We start from the raw sequence: 19,329 nt of genomic DNA on the forward strand, positions 1-19,329 counted from the left end.
TCAAACACAGTAAAACACCAAACATTAAAAACTTCCTTAAGGCTGCCTTTAGGTGTCTTCTAAAAGTCAGATAGTTGTTTATTTCCTTGACATCTGATGGGAGGACATTCCACAGGGCAGGACTGACTACCAAGAAGGCTCTCTGTCTGCTTGTCTGTAATCTCACTTCTTCACCGAGGGAACTGCCAGAAGGCCCTTGGAGCTGAACCTCAGTGTCTGGGCTCAACAATGGGCAGCGGCGTAGCTAGCTGCTCCGGCTCCCGGGGTGGCGCAAATGCCCTGCACCCGGGGGCAGTGCAAGCCGCCCATGGGGGGAGCAAGCCGGGGCAGAGCACACTGCGTGGAAACTCCACAGAGTCCGCAGGCCCCGTGTTGCCTTTTCGGGCAGTGTGGAGCCTACAGGTGCCAGAGCCACTGTGTCACTTCCAAGTAGAGACATGTGGCTCGGGCACGCTGCAGGCCAGGCCCTGCGGTCACCCCCATCAGTGATGACACCCGGGGCCGTCCGCACCCACCGCACCCCCCTTCCTACACCACCAACAATGGGGGTGGAAATGCTCCTTCAGGTATACAGGGCCAAAGCCATTAAGGGCTTTAAAGGTCAGCACCAACACTTTGAATTGTGCTCAGAAACATATTGGAAGTGGTGTTATATGGTACCAGGCACCAATCTAGCTGCTGCACTCTGGATTAGTTGTAGTTTCTGAGTCACCTTCAAAGGTAGAGGTCATTGCAGTAGTCTAAGCAGGAGATAACCAGGGCACTGAGATCCAGCTCCGAGGGCCTTCTGACGGTTCCCTTACTGTGAAGAGTGAAGCTACAGGGAACCAGGCAGAGGGCCTTCTCAGTAGTGGCACCTGCTCTGTGGAACACCCTCCCATCAGATGTCAAGGAAATAAAACAACCACCTGGCTTTTAGAAGACATCTGAAGGAAGCCCTGCGTAGGGAAGCTTTTTAATGTGCAATGTTTTATTATGTTTTTATATATGTTGGAAGCCGCCTAGTGTGGCTGGGGCAATGCAGTCAGATGGGTGGGGTATTATAATTATTATTATTCTGTCTCCTGAATAAAACGATGTGACACATAGCAAGGCAGCCTTTCGCAGAGGTCATTATGGTCCCACAGAGAGGGTTTCTTCAGCTCTTGTTTCTCGCCCCCAGTAGTCCCCTCCCCTGCCCTCCCCGTGCATCAGGTCCATTTCAGGGATGGACTACAAGGCAAGCAACAGTTTGCTCATTGTGAAGAAAGAACAAAGAGTCCCAGGCCTTGGTGTTATTATCACATGCTGGAGAAGACAACAAGGGATGTTGTTCATCCCATTATCCTGGATGAATGGGCAATAAAGGCTCCTGGAGGAAGTTGTGGGAGGGCAGAGAGAGGGACAAGGGCCACATTCAGACCATACATTTAAAACACTGTGATACCACTTTGAACAGTCATGGCTTCCCCCAAAGGATTCTGGGAGCTGTAAGTTGTTGCTCCCAGAGTTCCCTGGGAAGAGGGATTGATTGTTAAACCACTCTGAGAATTGTAGCTCAGTGAGGGGAACAGGCAGTGCTTTTTTCTTAAAAAAAATGTTTAGAGGTAATCTCATTTTGACTCAATAAAATCACAATTTTATAGTTCAAATCAGGAAAAATAAATACAGTAAATGGACCAAAGTACAAAGATTCAAAAAATGCTTAGGGGTATGCATCCCCCTAGAAAAAAAGCACTGGGAACAGTTATAACTCTCATCAGCCTGAACAAACTTTAGAAATAACCAGGGGCTGATTTAACATGGGCCTAACCTGCACTTTCCCCCTAAAACATATAACCACACAAACCTTTTTAAACAGTCACATATGCCACATTCACACAATACATTTAAAGTGGTATGATGCCACTACAAACAGACATGGCTTCGCCCAAAGGATTCTGCTAGCTGTAGTTTGCTAAGAGTTGTTAGGAGGCACTGTCCCCCTCCCGGAGCTACAATTCCCAGTGTTTCCAATGAAAAGGGATTGATTGTTAATCCATTCTGGGAATTGTAGGAATTGTAGCTCCGGGAGGGGAACTGGGGTCTCCTAACAGCTCTCAGCACCCTTAGCAAACTACAGCTCCCAGAATTCTTTGGGAGGAAGCCATGACTGCTGAAAGTGGCATTGCTGAACTTTACATGTACAGTGGTACCTCTGGTTACTTACTTAATTTGTTCTGGAGGTCTGTTCTTAACCTGAAACTGTTCTTAACCTGAAGAATCACTTTAGCTAATGGGGCCTCCCGCTGCTGCTGCGCTGCCGGAGCACGATTTCTGTTCTCATCCTGAAGCAAAGTTCTTAACCCAAGATAGTATTTCTGGGTTAGCGGAGTCTGTAACCTGAGGCGTATGTAACCTGAAGCGTATGTAAACCGAGGTACCACTGTACAGTGTGAATGTGGTCTGTGTATGCTTTCTTTCTTGCAATCAACAACCTCTTTTTAAGATGCCTTGTTTGATTATATGTTTTAGGGAATAAATGTGGGATACGCCTTTGTTTAAAAAACCCTCTTGATTATTTCGTCATGCCAAAGACCCCTCCTCTCTCAAGGTAAGTGTTTCTGGGGGTTTGAGGTGGGGTGGGTGCACGTCTTTCACCTCTGTTTGGCTGCAGCAGCATCAAGCTGGGGAACGGCTGCCTGGAGGCCTTTTGGAGTTGCTCCTCCCTTCCAGGGTGTCCTCTCCACGCTGCCTGCCACCTCCCTTGAAGCAAGTGGCTTTTTGCCAGGCCTGAGCAACATCTCATTTCCTGGGAGTGAGATGGGTGGGGCTCCCCTGAGAACTCATTGACTGGAAGGTGGGGCTTGGCACGGCACCTGTGACTGCTTTCACTTTCCTCTTTCTTTCTCTCTCTCCTTTCCTGCTTTCCTGGTCGCTTCTCCCTTTCCCCACAATGTCAGGGCACACCACCAACCTAAGGCTCAAGCTCCCCATCGCCTGTGTTTTCCTTCAGTTCCTGACTATTCTCCTCTTTGCCCTCTTCGTCCAGTATGATGCCGAAACAAGCGCCAAGCTCTGGCACGAGGAACTGGCTCTCCGCAACAAGAGCCACCTGCAGAACGAGTTCTATTTGCGCTACCCAAGTGAGTATTCACTGGTTTTGTTTTATTTTGTCTCTATCCCGCTTTCCTCCCAGGAATAAAAGCTGCTCACAAAAATTGAAACAAGCAGGGGAGGAAACACAGAAAGCTAAAAACATAGAAAGCACAAAGACAGTGGTACCTCAGGTTACATATGCTTCAGGTTACAGACTCCGCTAACCCAGAAATAGTACCTCGGGTTAAGAACTTTGCTTCAGGATGAGAACAGAAATCGTGCTCCGGTGGCGCAGTGGCAGCAGGAGGCCCCATTAGCTAAAGTGGTGCTTCAGGTTAAGAACAGTTTCAGGTTAAGAATGGACCTCCGGAACAAATTAAGTACTTAACCCGAGGTACCACTGTAGTTGAAAAGTAATTACAGTATTATTGCTGTTATTATTAGTATAGATGTATACGCCTCCTTTTTCCCGATGGGACTCAAGGCGGCTTACAGATACAGTGGTACCTTGGAAGTCGAACGGAATCCGTTCCAGAAGTCAGTTTGACTTCCAAAACGGTTCGGAAACCAAGGCACAGCTTCCAATTGGCTGCAGGAAGCTCCTGCAGCCAATCGGAAATTGTAGGATTCACAACGGACGTTCGGGTTCCAAAGAACATTTGCAAACCGGAACAATCACTTCTGGGTTTGTGGTGTTTGGGACCCAAAACGTTCGCCTTGCAAGTCATTCGAGATCCAAGGTATGACTGTAAAAGCAAGAACCAGTGAAATTGTAGGAAAAAACAATCATTACAAAATAAACATTGATAGATTTAAAACTGTATACACATATAAAATCAGTTTAAAACATACAAATAACCAAAATAAAAACAGCACAGCACCAGCCCTTTCTTTAAAAGCAGTCAGTTCCTAAAAGAAGAAGAAAGTCTTCACCTGCTGGTGGAAGGACGACAAGGAGGGTGACAGTCTGGCTTCTTTAGGGAGGGAGTTCCAAAATCTGGGAGCAGCCACTGAGAAGGCCCTCTATTGCATCCCCACCAAGTATAAATGTGAGGGTTGGCAGGACTGAGAGGCAGGTCTCCTGTGAAGATCTCAGAGCCAGGGCAGGTTTGTATGGGAAGATACAGTCTTTCAGATATCCTAGACTTAAGCCAAAGTCTCTCCATTTTTTAATCCATTCATTTATTTTGTAAAATCTCTCTACTGTTTGATTGCATTATAAAAACCCAGAACACCCCTCGATGTGATTTACAAAAAGAATAAAACTAAAAAAACAGTCAGTAAAAACAGTTAAGATCAACTATTTAAAACATTCAAATAACAATTAGGATTATTAATAAGCTAAAAACGGATTAAAACACTTGCCAACATTCTACAGATCTGGACAGGTTTGTCTAGACAGAAATGTTTTAAGCAGTCATCGAAAAGGGTAGGCTGCTGCTTGATGTCAGTAGGCATGGAGCTCCATATATTATTGAAAAATAGCATTTAAAAATGCATTGTATTCAGGAAACTTGATTGCCAAAAAAAGAGAATATATTATAAGAAGTGAGTATTAAAATCCTGACAGATTTCTGCGAAGGGTTTTTATTTTACTTTAAAACAAATTGTTGGCTGATGTGGAAATATTACAAGCTGAAGGCTGCAGAAATGAGAAACTGAAATTGTCAGAGTCATCCATCTTTAAACATAACAGAGTCAAATTATATCCAGTTTACTGAAATCCTGCCCCCACCCCCTTTTCCTGAATTTAACCCTGGGCCCCTAAGGCCTGTTCACACAGGGATATATATTTACTTGTGTATTTAAAATATTTCTATACCACTTTTCATCCAAGCAGACTTCTGGATAGCAATAATATAATGGGGGCGAGCTGTGGCTCAGTGGAAGAGCCTAGGTGTATAAGGTGGTAGAGTGTCTAGGTGTATAAGATTATGTCTAATAATATGTATAATATGCAAGAGTTGTTCATATTTTTATCAGAACTGTACAGAAAAACTCACTTCCCACCACAATTAAAGAGCAAGCAGTGGATTAGGAAATCCCATCCCTGGTTGCTTGTGAATCCCTGCATTTCTAACTTTCTGCAGCTTTTTTACTGGTTACAATTGAAGTGAAAAGTTGCTCCTAGAGACCCATCCCCATTATAGGAGATCAGCTGCCACTGAAGGTATCCACATGGTTATCGGCCTTTAAAAGGTTGCGAGGTTACTGCAAAAGGAAGCCGACAATTGTTCTGTTTGCAGACTGCAATGGCTCCTGTGTGTATATTGGATCTTATCAGCACACATATTCCCATTCGCTATCAGAGAAAACTCTTTGAAGCTGGCTGTGCATACATGGCGAGGGTACATTTCAGCCTTGGAATCTAGTTGAACAGGCAAAGGTCTTTTGTAGGCGGCCTTCCTGGGTAACCGCATTTGGAATACAGTGGTAAATCTCAAACTTAATCCGTTCCGGAAGTCCGTTCCAAAACCAAAGCATTCCAAAACCAAGGCATGCTTTCCCATAGAAAGTAACGTAAAACAGATTAATCCATTCCAGACTTTTAAAAACAATCCCTAAAACAGCAGTTTGACATGAATTTTACTAACAAGAGCATTTATCCATAAAATGAAAGCAATAATCAATGTACTGTCCTATAAAATAAATAAGACAGTATTGTAGATGATAAAAATTAATTTTTTTTTCCTTACCAGCACTGATGATAGTCATTGTTTGGATGGGGGGCTTTTATACATTTCCGCAGTCACAGAATCAATCAATCAGTAGCTGAACTGGGTTCCACACAGTCACAAAAACAAATTAACCAAAAAAGCCTCAAAAACAAAAACGCAAAATAAATAGCAAAAGCAAAAGTACCAAACTTAATTCATTCTGGAAGTCCCTTTGACTTCTGAAATGTTCGAAAACCAACGCACAGCTTCTGATTGGTGCAGGTGCCTTTGGTTTCCAAAAAACATTTAAAAACTGGAACATTTACTTCTGGGTTTTCGGGGTTTGAGTACCAAGGTACCACTGTACTATGATTGCACTGGGAATGCTGTGCACAGTTCTGGTTACCTTGCCTCAAAAAGGATATTGCAGAGTTGGAAAAGGTTCAGAAAAGGGCAACCGAAATGATTGAGGGGATGGAGCAAATCCCCTTATGAAGAAAGGTTGCAGCGTTTGTTATTTTTTAGTTTAGAGAAAAGGGAAGTGAGAGGTGACATGACGGACGTTTATAAAATTATGCATGGCATGGACAAAGTGGGCAAAGAAAAGTTTTCCTCCCTCTGTCATAACACTATGTCAGAAGATTCAGAACAGATAAAAGAAAGTATTTCTTCATGGAGGACGTGGTTAATCTGTGGAACTCCCTCCCACAAGACACAGTAACAGGCATTTGTGCTCACATTTTAAAACAGTCTATTTCTCACCCTGATCCAGGTTTCCAAGATGTTCACACTATGATCTTTGTTGGGTTTGGCTTCTTGATGACCTTCCTGAAATGGTACAGCTTTGGGGGTGTGGCCTTCAACTTCCTGATAGCTGCCTTTGCCATCCAGTGGTCTATCCTCATCCAGGGCTTTTTCCATTCCTTCCATAATGGCAAAATCCACATTGGAATAGAAAGGTGAGCAAAGTGGCTCCTTCTCCAAGCTGCTTGGCCTTAGGAAAGGTCCTTAGAGACTCAATTTCAGCCAGGGAGAGAGAGCAAGAGACCAGTTCAGGAAAGCTTGATGCCATCTTTGAGGTCTGGGGACCCAGGGGGCAGTGGGTTGGTGTAAGAAGGAGGGTGGGAGGAAAGGACAACATAAACAGTTCATGTTAACAAATGTTTAACAAGATACCTGCGAAAGTCAAAAGTAGGGGCAATGATTTACTGGAAACAGGTATCAGAAAGTAGGTGCTGTCCCTGGGCAAAAGAGACAATTGTGTGGTTATAGGTGAGGGTGGGGGTCAGTCTGGATGATACTCTGGGTCCCTTCTGCACCTGTTTAGAATTTAGTAGCAGAGGCTTCTGAATCAGCCAAACCAGTCCCTTTGTCAAGGTAATGGCCTTTTCTGGCCTGTGAAGTACAGCTGTTTAACATATCCAAAGAAGTTGTTCTGTTGGCACAGAGACAAATGGGTATTCCTTATACCACCTCACCTGGCTGGATGCCACATCATCCTGGGATGGGCAACAATAAACCAAGAGAGGTTGTGTGGAAGAGCATTTTGACTGGTTCTGGAAGCTAGGGACAGAGAAGCTTGTCTTGTTCTGTGCTGGACCCAAAGTTGTGGCTTGGGGTTTCTCTGAGAACCTAATGGGGAAGCAAGATCTACTAATGCTGTGAGCCCCTCCATCCCACTCAGGTTGTATATATGTGTAAATAAACCATATATCCTGTAGACATCACAGTCTCAACTGACCCTCATTTCAAGGCACCCCTGGAATCTCTCACCACTCGGAGATTGGGGGGTGTGCAACAGTATATTGTTACATGCCACCACCCCAATCTCGAGCTGGTGATAGAATCTAGGGGTTCCAGGAACTCAGGGCATCATCCAGACTGACCCCCAAACCCACTATTATATTACAGGGCTTGTCTCCCAGTGCCCCTTTCACCAGACATGAGCAGTTGCAAGCTTTCCGTAGCCTTTCAGAACTCCCCATTGGACGACTTTGTTGGTTGTGTCGTGTAGGTCAATCCTCTGTGGATGTCCCTTCATTGGCCCTGAGTTAATTGCAGTTAACTTACAGCATTGCAGGGGGCTGGACTAGATGACCCTTGGGGCCTTGTCCAACTCTACAATTCTATAATTCTGTGACAGGGGGCAGGAAAGGGGGGCAGCCTAGACTGTCACATTCAGACTGTTGCTTCCAATGTTTTCTGCCAGCATGATCAATGCCGACTTCTGTGCCGGGGCAGTCCTGATCTCTTTCGGAGCCGTTCTTGGCAAGACGAGTCCTGTCCAGCTGCTACTGATGACCGTATTGGAAGTCACCCTCTTTGGCATTAATGAATATATCTTACTTAGTTGCTTTGGGGTGAGTCTTTGCATTAAAATGATGCTATTTAATCAATGTATTGCATTTGTGTCTTGTATTTCTGTCAGGTTGCTTGAGGTGTACATGCAACAAACATAAAATATTAGGAGAAAAACATTGCAATAGTGTATACATTAGTCAAAGCCACATACCCAAAAATGCTTATTGGGATAAATTCACACTAAAGCGCTGAAGAATTTTCATGAGGATTTATTTATTTTTAATCACAAATTGCTGCAGAAATGTGAAGAGATGAGAGCCAGTGTGGTATAGTGGATAGACTGTCATACAAGGACCTGGTGATATCAGGGTTCAAATTCCCTCAGCCATCATGAATCTCACTGGCTGACCTTGAGTTCTTTGGGGAAAGGTGGGATACAAATGCAAGTCATAATAAAAATAATAATTTAAGATAGCAATAAATGAGAAACTGAGAGAACCAGAATTGACAGATGCTTCTGTCCTTATCACTCTGTGGCCTTTGTGGAAGCAAATTCGGATGAATCCTGAATAAAGATGTTATCTGGAGGAACCCTCAAAGGATATTTCTGAAAGTAATTCTGGGACTGGAACACCCATACTTTGCCTTAGCTTTTTGCTTCAGTTAATTTGCACATCCCTTTTTGACAGTAAACCTGTGTAGGCAGGGACAGTCTTTTTTAACTGACTGTATAGAAGCCGCTCTGGGAGCCTTTTTGGCTGAAGTATAGGGTATAACTGCTAATAATAATACAGTAATAATAATATCTGTGTGTGCCACTTTTGCAATTGTGTGCTCCTTTCTGACCTTCTGGCTCAGGCAAAGGATGCTGGGGGCTCCATGACCATCCATACCTTTGGGGCCTACTTTGGATTGATGGTGTCCAGGATTCTTTACCGGCCTCAGCTGAAGAAGAGCAGAGAACGAGAAGGCTCCACCTATCACTCAGATCTCTTTGCTATGATTGGTAAGAGCCACCACATAGGTGGAGGGTTGTTGCTGCCGTTAATGGCTCAATCTTATAGGAAGAGGGGTTTTTAGAGCAAGAGGGAACGGACTGTTTTCTGTCCCAGAAAAATGAAGTTAGGAGAGAAGGGCCACCTTCTAGTCCAGAGCCTTCTCCCTCACAGTGGCCAGTCAGGAAATAACACCTTAAGAACCTAACAGAGGACCATAAGCAGAGCCTGGTCGATCAGGCCAATGGCCCATCTAGTCCAGCAACCTGTTCTCACAGTGGCCAACCAGATGCTTGTGGGAAACCCACAAGAATGGCCTGAGCACAAAAGCAACTCTCTCTTCCTGTGACTACCAGCAGCTGGTATTCAGAAGCATTACTGCCTCTGACCAGTGCATAGCCATCGCAGCTAGTAGCCACTGGTTGCCTTATCTTCCTCCATGAATTTTTCCAGTCCTCTTTTAAAGCCCTCCAAACTGGTGGCCATCACTGCCTCCTGTGGGAGGGAGTTCCATTGTTTAACTCTGTGTTGCATGAAGAAACGCTTTCTTTTGTCTGTCCTGACTCTTCCAGCTTCATTGGATGTTCATGACTTCTAGTGTTACTGTGGCGTCAGTGCGTCTGGCTGTTAACCAGAAGATTTGGGGTTCGAGTTCACCCAGGGATGGCTGTGGGCAGGATTTCTGCATTGAACGGGGTTGGAATAGATGACCCCCGAGATCCCTTCGAACTCTACAATTCTATGAAGAAAGGAAGAAAGTCATTTCTCTAAATATGACTTTACACCCCTATGTCTTGGTTGTTTCTTACCAACTGGATGCTGCTGGAAAGTCCAGTGGAGGCAGAGCATGCGCCTCATGGCTAGTTGTCCATGATAGCATTATTGTCCTCTGTGACTTTGTCCAATCCTCTTTTAAAGCTGCTTCCCTTTCTTCCCTCCATGCAGGAACTCTCTTCCTCTGGCTTTTCTGGCCCAGCTTCAACTCAGCGGTGGCGGCCCATGGAGACGACCAGCTACGGACGGTCATGAACACCTACTTCTCCCTGGCTGCAAGCACCCTCACCACCTTCGCCCTCTCGGCCCTGGTGAATGGAGGGGGCAAGCTGGACATGGTGAGGCCAGTTTGGTGGCCTCCTTTGTAGGGCTTTGGGTGAAAAGAGCATCCCTGCTCACCCCTGTCATACATTAGATCAGGCTTCCTCAACCCCGGCCCTCTAGGTGTTTTGAAACTACAATTCCCATCATCCCTGACCACTGGTCCTGCTAGCTAGGGATCATGGGTGTTGTAGGCCAATAACATCTGGAGGACCAAGGTTGAGGAAGCCTGCATTAGATTTTGGGGCATCCAGACTGTTGTTCTTTTCTGAGGGGATTAAATCACATCTTGGCAGGTCAACAACCCCTCTTCCCTCAAAAGACTGGATTTTTTGGCAACAAGGAAAGTGAAGGGGAAATGACTTGCTTTCATGTGACATCATCTAACCTCCCAGCAAGCAAATCAGTGCTCATGAAATAACCAACACCATCTAATCTCCCTGTCAGCAAATCAAAGAATAGATAGTCTGAAAGCACTTATGTGGGAATTAAATTCTAGTTCCCATTTATAGAGCGATGTGGAAGACCCTTTGATTAGTTCCCTTTTCCCTCCTATTAAAAACTACACAAGACACTCTTTTTTTAAAGATTAAATAGCAAATAACTTTTACTCAGTGTACTTGTACTTGCAGATTAAAATATACGACGCAGGTAGGAGTTACTGTACTTATGTTGCTAATACATCTTACGTAGATTTGCATCTGAGGTAAATACTGTTACAGCCTAGCTCTGAGGCAGACAGCAGCATAACAGAACATACCTGCTGCTCTAACTGTTAAGGCTGTCCATAACTGCCATAACTGTACCAACCGAAATAACTGCCTCTGACGTATGACATCACAGAGTTCTATAGCCCCTGTGAACATTAATCCTTTACTTAACATTTTGGATGCTTTCATCCCACACTTTGGGCCATTGATGTAAAGCAGTATCGTCCCATTTGAAACAGCCATGGCTTCTTCCTCAGAAGGATTAAGGGTGCTTAATTGGTGTAATTCCGCTGCAAAAATGTGCATGTCAGGCAAAAAGGCATGCCAAAATGTGCCTATTAGGTGAAATTTGCACTGAAATACTGATGGGGGAAAATAATTGTTGTTTATTTTTAAAAATCACAAATTTTAGAATGAAACAACGAGAAGCTGAAATTGACAGATTTGCTCCCTCCCTAGCCTAGAGAGCTTCCTTCAATGCAGGTTAGGGGGCTGAGTTTCCCCCTCCCTGCTGCACACCCTCCTCCTATCCTGCCCCACACTGAAGCCATTTGATTATCTATTGATTTTCTCTTACCAGGTTCATGTTCAAAATGCAGCCTTGGCTGGTGGAGTGATTGTTGGGACCTCAGGAGAGATGATGCTGACCCCATTTGGAGCCATGATTGCAGGGGTCTTGGCGGGCTCTGTGTCAGTTCTTGGCTTCAAATTCCTTACGGTATGTTTCCCTCCAAAACAACAACAACAAATTTTGGGGAAATGCGAAGAATTCTGTGCCACAAGGAAGTGACATTACCAGTTTTCCTTGGACTTCCAAAGAAGGGCCATAACTCAGTGGTGGGGCATTTTTACACCCTAGTCCAGGGATAGCCCTTGTTACGCCTTCCAGGTTTGAGCTCTAGATTTCTGAGCAGCCACTGACAGAAGCGTCAGTAAATCATTATTCTTTATGCCAGCATGTAGGCCTTCAAAAAGGGGCAATAAACACGAATGGGGTGAGAAATCCATCGCCTCCCAAATTAGTTTAGATACTTCTCTGGACACCATAGAATCATAGAATTATAGAGTTAGAAGGGACCCTCAGGGTCATCTAGTCCAACCCCCTGCAATGCAGGTATGTCAGCTAAAGAATCAACGACAGATGGCCATCCAGCCTCTGCTTTGAAACCTTAAAAACCAGTCCCCCAAATGCCTGCATGACCAGACAACCTCACCATAAACCCCACTAGCTCAAGTTTTACTGAACAACAAAGGCACCTCCTGCCATCATAAATACTGGGAGTCTCCTACAAGCCCCTTCTGGTTTCTAACACTGTTCAGTGGTACCTCGGGTTACAAATGCTTCAGGTTACAAATGCTTCAGGCTACAGACCCCTCTAACCCGGAAGTAGTACCTCGGGTTAAGAACTTTACCTCAGGATGAGAACAGAAATCGCACGGCGGCAGCAGGAGGCCCCATTAGCTAAAGTGGTACCTCAGGCTAAGAACAGTTTCAGCTTAAGAACGGACCTCTGGAACGAATTAAGTTCTTAAACAGAGGTACCACTGTAATTGAAACGATCTGCCATGGGGACCAGAGATTTGGTGCCATTTAAAAAGATAATAATAATAAGGTTCAGGTTCCCAAGATTTTGGGGAAACATTATGTGCGTCTTTGTGAACAGAAAGTGCCCAGCTAGATGGGCGAGTACCACCACACACAATCTTAGAGCCAGAGCTTCCCCAGGAGGCCACCTAGATGCTTGATGCAGGAAATCCAGGACTAGAGCCTCCTCAAGAGATGGCAATCTATCTTGCGGCATGGAATCCCATCCATTCTGTGTCGAAATTCTTTTTGTGCTGAATGCCTCTTCTTCCCCAGCCCTTTCTGGCCTCCAGGCTGAAAATACATGACACCTGTGGAGTCCACAACCTGCACGGGATGCCAGGAATCCTTGGCGGCCTCCTTGGCGTGCTGGTGGCAGGGCTGGCAACAGAAGATGTTTACGGAGATGGGTGAGTCCTGGTGAGAGCCAATGTAGCTTAATGGTTCTTCCATAAACTTTGATCTATGGAACTGGCCCTGTTACAGGTGTCACATAATGCACATTCCACATTTGTAAGAAATCAATCTTTTAGAGCGGTATATTGACGCTAGGCAGGCACCCACGTTGTATGCCTTTTGGTGCCTGGTAAAAACATTTTTTTTTAATAATGATGATTACATTTATTACCTGCCCTTCACCAACAAGTCCCAGAGAGGGTTACAATGATTTTAAAATAGAGAATTGAAGACAGTTAAGATACTACATTCACAAGAATAAGGTGTGACCTGAAACATACAAATCTCAGATGTCAAAGGCCAGAGCAAAGAGGTTTAGGCAAGCTTACCCAGTTATGTAGAATGTCAACATGTGTTTTTAGCTCATTTTTTATTTTAATTGTTTTTTTGAATGTTTTACATATATGCATGCATGCATACATACATAAATTTATTTGTATGCGTGCTCTGGTCCATGGGGTCACGAAGAGTCGGACACGACTAAACAACAATGCTGCCTTTCCATAGAACCATGCTCAAGGCAGCTTACAACATGAAACAGCACAAAGTTACAAACAAAACAAAAGTAAATAAATGTCTGTAACTGTTGTTATTGATAATTTTTCATGTTTTATTCTTCTTGTGAATCTCTCTGAGGCTTTTTTCTTACTATCAAGCGGTATATAAATTTTATGAAACAAATAAATGTAATTGGTGTTGTCAGGGCTGCCTCAGGTCCCAGCTCACAAGAGACCAACGCCAAGTCCAGTTTATACACAAAAATGTTTATTGAAGTCCATTGTACGCTCCACAATGTATGTTTATTTCGGATCTGCTTCCCCTGTCACACTGGAATCTCCACCCCCTTCACTGCGCTCTGGCGGAGAAGCCGGTCCCGACTCCCAGCTCCCACTTTGGGTTCCCCTGCTGGTCCCCTGCTCCTGACGAGTCCCCCCTGTGACTCCCCTCGGCCTTACCACAGGCGCCCCCTTCTGGGAATCCTCCGATTCACTTGAAAGACTCATGGAATCCCTCAAATCATTGTCATCCTCTTCCTCGCTGTCCTGGGATTCTTCCCCCTCGCTCTCCGTCTCTCCCCTCACCTGTGCCTCTGTCCCTGAACCCCTGACAGGTGTGTTGGGGCTAAGGGTTCAAATTCCCACACATTGAGTGGCCTTCAGCCTATTATTCTCTCTCAGCCCAGACAACCTTACAGGGTTGTTGTAAAGATAAGATGGGGTAGAACCTGTTGGAGGGAGAGTGGAATGTAAATATGGATAACAATGTTAATATTAATCCAACTCGCTAGAGATCAGACTTCAGCCTGTTTTCCGGGCCAAGCTTGTTGATACTCACTCACTGGATCTTGTCTGTTGCCTTTGCAGCCTGGCGGACATCTTTCCTCTTGTCGCCTCTGGGAAACGGACCACCGCGTACCAAAGCCTCTTCCAGCTGAGTGGTTTGGGTGTCACTCTGGGGTTGGCTATGATTGGTGGGAGCCTTGTGGGTGAGTTTTTCCATGGCCAAAGATTTGAAGGTGGAGGTAACACCATTCCCAACCCTTTGCAAGTAATGAGGAGGGGGAGCTTTCCGATTATTCAAAATATCTCTATTGTACACAATAATTTCAAAAGCACCCCCAGCTCCCTCAGCCATTCTTCATAAGGGTTGGTTTCCAGACCCTTAATCATCTTGGTCACTCTCCTCTGCACACCTTCCAGCTTGTCAACATCCTTCTTAAATTGTGATGCCCAGAATGGACACAGTAATCCAGGCATGGTCTGACCAAGGCAGAATATAGCAGTACTATGACTCCCTTTGATCTGGACATTAGGCTTCCGTAGATCCAGCCTAGAATTGCATTAGCTTTTTATGTTGCAGTTGCCATAACCATCACCACCACAATGCCCTGGAATGATCATTTGAACCTGGCACTGTAGAGCTGAATAGGGAGTGTCATGAGGCCATTTCCCACACAGCCCTAGACGCAATAACAAAAAAATAATAAATATATCTTCGGTGGCAGTAAAAGTTCTCATCATTATCTGTCCTGGTGACAGAGTGGCTCCCCTAAATTTCACCAGGCTCAGCCCACCATAGATGGTACCACAATTCCTAGCGTCGCCCCCTTCACTTCTGAAGGCAGAGGGGTACCCTTGAGTGCCAAGATTTACTTCTGGTAGGTGACTGTTTGCTACTCCCTAAGCATTGAAGGCCCATCCAGTCCAGCATCCTCTCATGGGAGAATTTGTTTCAATACTTTGTGTGCGTTTGCACATCACATTGCCCTTAGTTTGGCTTGTACAACTTAGCTGCCTCCATAGAGGAGCAGAGCAAAAAAATCTGTGTTGTAGAGCCCCTCTCTCTGTGTGGTGAGAGACTCCACAGGTTTCTGAGCTTACCCAGGGTTTGGTGTCCTTGGAATGAAGGTTGATAGAGACCGTGGTGTCTTTTTTTAAATTTCTAAATCTTTATTAAACATTCAACAATTACATACATAACTGTTAAGTTGTGGGTGACCCACGGATATCATTCAGATTCACACCCTAAATAATTATCACTATTAAAATAAAAATTTCAAATTTTTGAAGGCACCACTTTGATTGCTACATAAAACCATTTGAAACAGAGTTTAGCAATGTTGGTTGCTGATGACAGTATTGCATGAGAAAATAGAGAAGACCGAATTGTGGACCGTATTGAACCAATCCATTTTCTCCATTTCTTTTTCGAGGCATAACCTTTTTCTTGCCACTGGAGGTCAGCACAAGCTAAAATATGGATAAAGGGAGATATTCATTCCCAGTCACTGCCTCCTCAAACTAGCAATTTGAGGATGGATTTGGGCTGGATTATAAAAATAGAAGGGCTATTTTCTTTAATGTTGGAAGAACTCAGAAAGATTTTGGCCACATTCACACCATACATTTAAAGCACTGTGATACCACTTCAAATGGTTCCCCAAAGAATCCTGGGAGCTGTAGTTTCTTAAGGGTGCTGAGAGACCCCCATTCCCATCACAGACCCACTAATTCCAGAATGGTTTAAGAAATCAATCCCGCTTTCCAAGGAAGTATGGAAATTGTGGCTCTGGGAGGGGAATGGGGGGGGGGGGTCTCTTAACAACTCTCAGCACCCTTAGTTCCCAGAATTCTTTGGGAGAAGCTGTTAGTTGTATGGTGGTATGAATGTGGTTTCATGTCCTGCATATGAAGGCAGCTTAGAGTTCTCATTCTATGCCATGACACACACACCCCATTCCTCCCTCTTGCGTTTCCCAGGGGTCATCATGAAGTTGCGGATACTTGGATCTCCGAACGACTCTCTCTGCTTTGAAGATAATATCTACTGGGAGGTATCTGCAGACTTTTGCTGTTTATTATTTGATCATTAATACAGTGGCATCAGTATATTATTTTGCCCTGTGCCCCATTCCACTGATGAAATGACTGCTTCCAGGTGACCCTTGAGGAGCTCTACTTCCCATCTCTCTGTGTGGGATATTTAAAGGGCCGTCAAACCAACAATTTATGTTTTGCTAGATAGACACATGATAGGAGCTGAAGCTCACAGAGTTTTCCTGTAAACTTGCTAGAGAAAACTCTGTGAAAGACACTCCCACTGTGCCCTGAAAGGGGGAGGACATAGCTGTATATTATCCTACCTGCCTGGGCACACCCTTTCTTTCCATCTCTCTTCATCCTGCCAGCAATGTGAGAACAAGCTCTAATGCCATTTCAAGCAAGACTTAAGTATGTCTTTGTAACTGAATTGCCATTTTAAGCCTGCCTAAACAAATCTGCTGTTTCTGTTACTCTTCAACAAGTATTCTGTAAATGTTATTTTTACCTTTTACAAGACCCTTTGTGATATTGTTATTTTAAGGGGGAGAAAAGGGGGGAATACCAGGAAAATCTAGTCTGCCTTAAAGCACCCCATCATTACTTAAACTAAAACTTAAACTAGCCTATCTAAGCTTCCATTTTCAGCTGCAAAGGGGTGGCACTCTGCTGAACTCACAAATGTGAGGAAGGAAGGATAATATCTAATGAATATATCCTCTCTTAGCATCTATTCACATCCCAGCACCCATGAGTTGAGGGGGGTTGGGATGTTGGTGTCCTTTTCTCACCTGATCGCTCCTTCTACTTAGGTTCCTGAAGATCATCACAATGGTTTCCAGGGTGTTGTGGTTGTGAGAGCACAGGAGACAGACAGAGACTCAAGCGCCTGACAGAATTCTGCCATCTTCTACACAGCAGCAGGCAAAAAGATGACAGCAAGGGATCTGCCATGTTCAGGAGATCCCAGCCATTAGGAGATCTGCTCTGAAGTCAAAATACCACAAAGGTGGTTCCAGGGCTCCAGTCCCCTTAGAAGGCAGAGCCAGAGGACTTGCCAGATGATTTGCCTGTGGTGACTCTGTTTTGGAAAGGAGTGCATTCTGCGTATGCTCAGAAGCACTGCCTTATGTGTTATTACTTTGCATATTCCAAAGGTGAGCCATGGCACCCTGAAACAGGTTCCAGCATTACACACTGATGATCCACCCTTCTCAAATGAGGCCCTTGACCCTTTGGACAAGAGGAACCCTGAAGCCAAGATGAAGATGAAATGGTCAAATATTTGACCTGAATATACTTGCCTTCACTTAGGGATTTCTTCCACAAGACTGCCAAGGCAGTGCTCATTTCCTGAAAGGCTGGTTGCTAACTACTGCCATTTTTGTGGTGTTTGTTCATCATCCTGTGATCCAAAAATACAACTTGGCCTTTCAACATAAAATCCTTGGCTAGCATGGTTGAAACCTCGGAAAGCAAACATCAGGACAGAAATGCAAAATCAAACAGGGGGTGGTAGTTGGAATATTTGTAATGATTTGATTACCAATATTTGTATTTAAATAGTGGAAACATTTGTGTGATGACTTACATCTTTTTTTATTATGCCCTAAATCCATATAACTGAAGACCTGAGAGACCCTCTTGTGCTTCTTTCAAATATCTGTTTAAATGACAGTCGTTTGCTCCATCTGTTAAAAACAAATGAAAAGTTTAGGATGTCTGTGGTGACCCTCGGAACCTTCTGAATGAGTAATAATGAGCAAATTTATTGCGGCAGACGTCTTTGCCACAATAAATCTGTTAGTACTGAGGATGCCACAAGACTTTTTGTTGCATTTGCTGCAACAGATGAAATGCAAACTAACCCCTCTGGCGAGAGTCACCATGGCAGGGATTTTCAAGAAGTCAATCTATGGCCACCACAGAGGTCTGATGCTGACCTGAACCCAGAACTGAGTTCTACCTTTAGAAGAGCCCCAGGAGTAATTTTAGGAGGCTGCAGAGAAGCATCATGCTCTCCAGAAAAACACAGACCAATACAGAAGTCTCTCCAGGTTGGAATATTGTTATTATGTATTCAATTTATATACTGCCCTTTATCAAAAGATCCCAAGGCTGTGCACAATATTAAGAACACATTTTACAGAGCATCAATAATCAAAAGCATAATAACAGACAACATAATAATAAAATCATCATAATAACACCAATACTGGATAGCTCAGTTGGTTAGAGCGTGGTGCTGATAACGCCAAGGTTTCAGGTTTGATCCCTATGTGGGACAGCTGTATATTCCTGCAATGCAGGGGGTTGGACTAGATGATCCTCAGGATCCCTTCCAACTCTACAAGTCTATGATTCTAACAGTGCCCCACTCACAATTTTAACAGGCCATAGATTATTTAATGGCTAAAGGCCTGGGTTAAGAGGAATGTTTAGAGGAAGCTGCCTTATACTATACTGAGTCAGACCACTGGTCCATCTAGTTCAGTACTGCCTACACTGACTGGCAGCAGCTCTCCAAGGTTTCAGGCATGGAAACTTACATAGGCTTACTGGAAATGCCTGAACATGGGACCTTCTTAATCACTGGGCAACTGCCCTTTCCAACTTTCCCCCCAAAAGGCTGGGATATATGCTACATAACAGGAATTGAAGTTATGAAAAAGTTACGACAGTATTCTCAACGTTTTATGTCATGTTGTAATCTTTTCTCCAAAGGAAATACTTGAAACTGGGATAATGTTTCTCCAAATATTTCCTGCTATCCCATTCAGTATCCGCTGTCCCCCTGGCAGTTCTCACAGTATATTAAAGTACTATCTGATATGAATTAAACCCTTTGACTTCTTCCTCTAATAACTTCATTTGCCACCCCCTGTTTTTGTTCTGGAAATGGGGTACAATTCATACTAGATTTTTTTTTGTATCTTTTTTGTAGCTTATTTTATTTTTGTACACTAGTTTGATGACCTCAGGCTGTGCAGCAGTTTAGAAATTTGTAAAACAAACAAATCCCTGCCAAATGGCTTTGCCATTTGGTATCAGAGCAGCAAAGCCACCACTAGATGTATACAGCTATTATTTCATAAATGACTGGCTTGCACCTCAGCAAAAGCCTCCTTAAGCCAAAGCAACTTCAGCAGGCCT

General features: G+C 44.2%; 1 protein-coding gene across 1 annotated transcript; it reads left to right on the plus strand.

Moving 5' to 3' along the window:
* The first annotated feature begins 2,854 nt into the window (after positions 1–2,854).
* RHBG (Rh family B glycoprotein) lies at positions 2,855–19,017 on the plus strand. Its single transcript, XM_028710620.2, has 10 exons — positions 2,855–3,104; positions 6,487–6,673; positions 7,924–8,074; positions 8,874–9,021; positions 9,956–10,122; positions 11,396–11,533; positions 12,677–12,810; positions 14,221–14,342; positions 16,117–16,190; positions 16,989–19,017. Exons 1-10 carry the CDS (start codon positions 2,915–2,917, stop codon positions 17,067–17,069), a joined length of 1,392 nt encoding a protein of 463 aa, XP_028566453.2. The 5' UTR covers positions 2,855–2,914; the 3' UTR covers positions 17,070–19,017.
* The last annotated feature ends 312 nt before the right edge of the window (positions 19,018–19,329 follow it).

This window comes from Podarcis muralis, chromosome 16 (assembly GCF_964188315.1).
Source record: "Podarcis muralis chromosome 16, rPodMur119.hap1.1, whole genome shotgun sequence".
Classification (NCBI taxonomy): domain Eukaryota; kingdom Metazoa; phylum Chordata; class Lepidosauria; order Squamata; family Lacertidae; genus Podarcis; species Podarcis muralis.

What these genes read in the sequence shown, in the direction of transcription:
- RHBG (XM_028710620.2), top strand. Translation starts at nt 2,915, where the DNA reads ATGTCAGGGCACACCACCAACCTAAGGCTCAAGCTCCCCATCGCCTGT. An exon ending in ATCCACATTGGAATAGAAAG is followed by an intron (nt 6,674 to 7,923) that starts GTGAGCAAAGTG and finishes GTTTTCTGCCAG; the next exon opens with CATGATCAATGCCGACTTCT. An exon ending in AAGATAATATCTACTGGGAG is followed by an intron (nt 16,191 to 16,988) that starts GTATCTGCAGAC and finishes CCTTCTACTTAG; the next exon opens with GTTCCTGAAGATCATCACAA.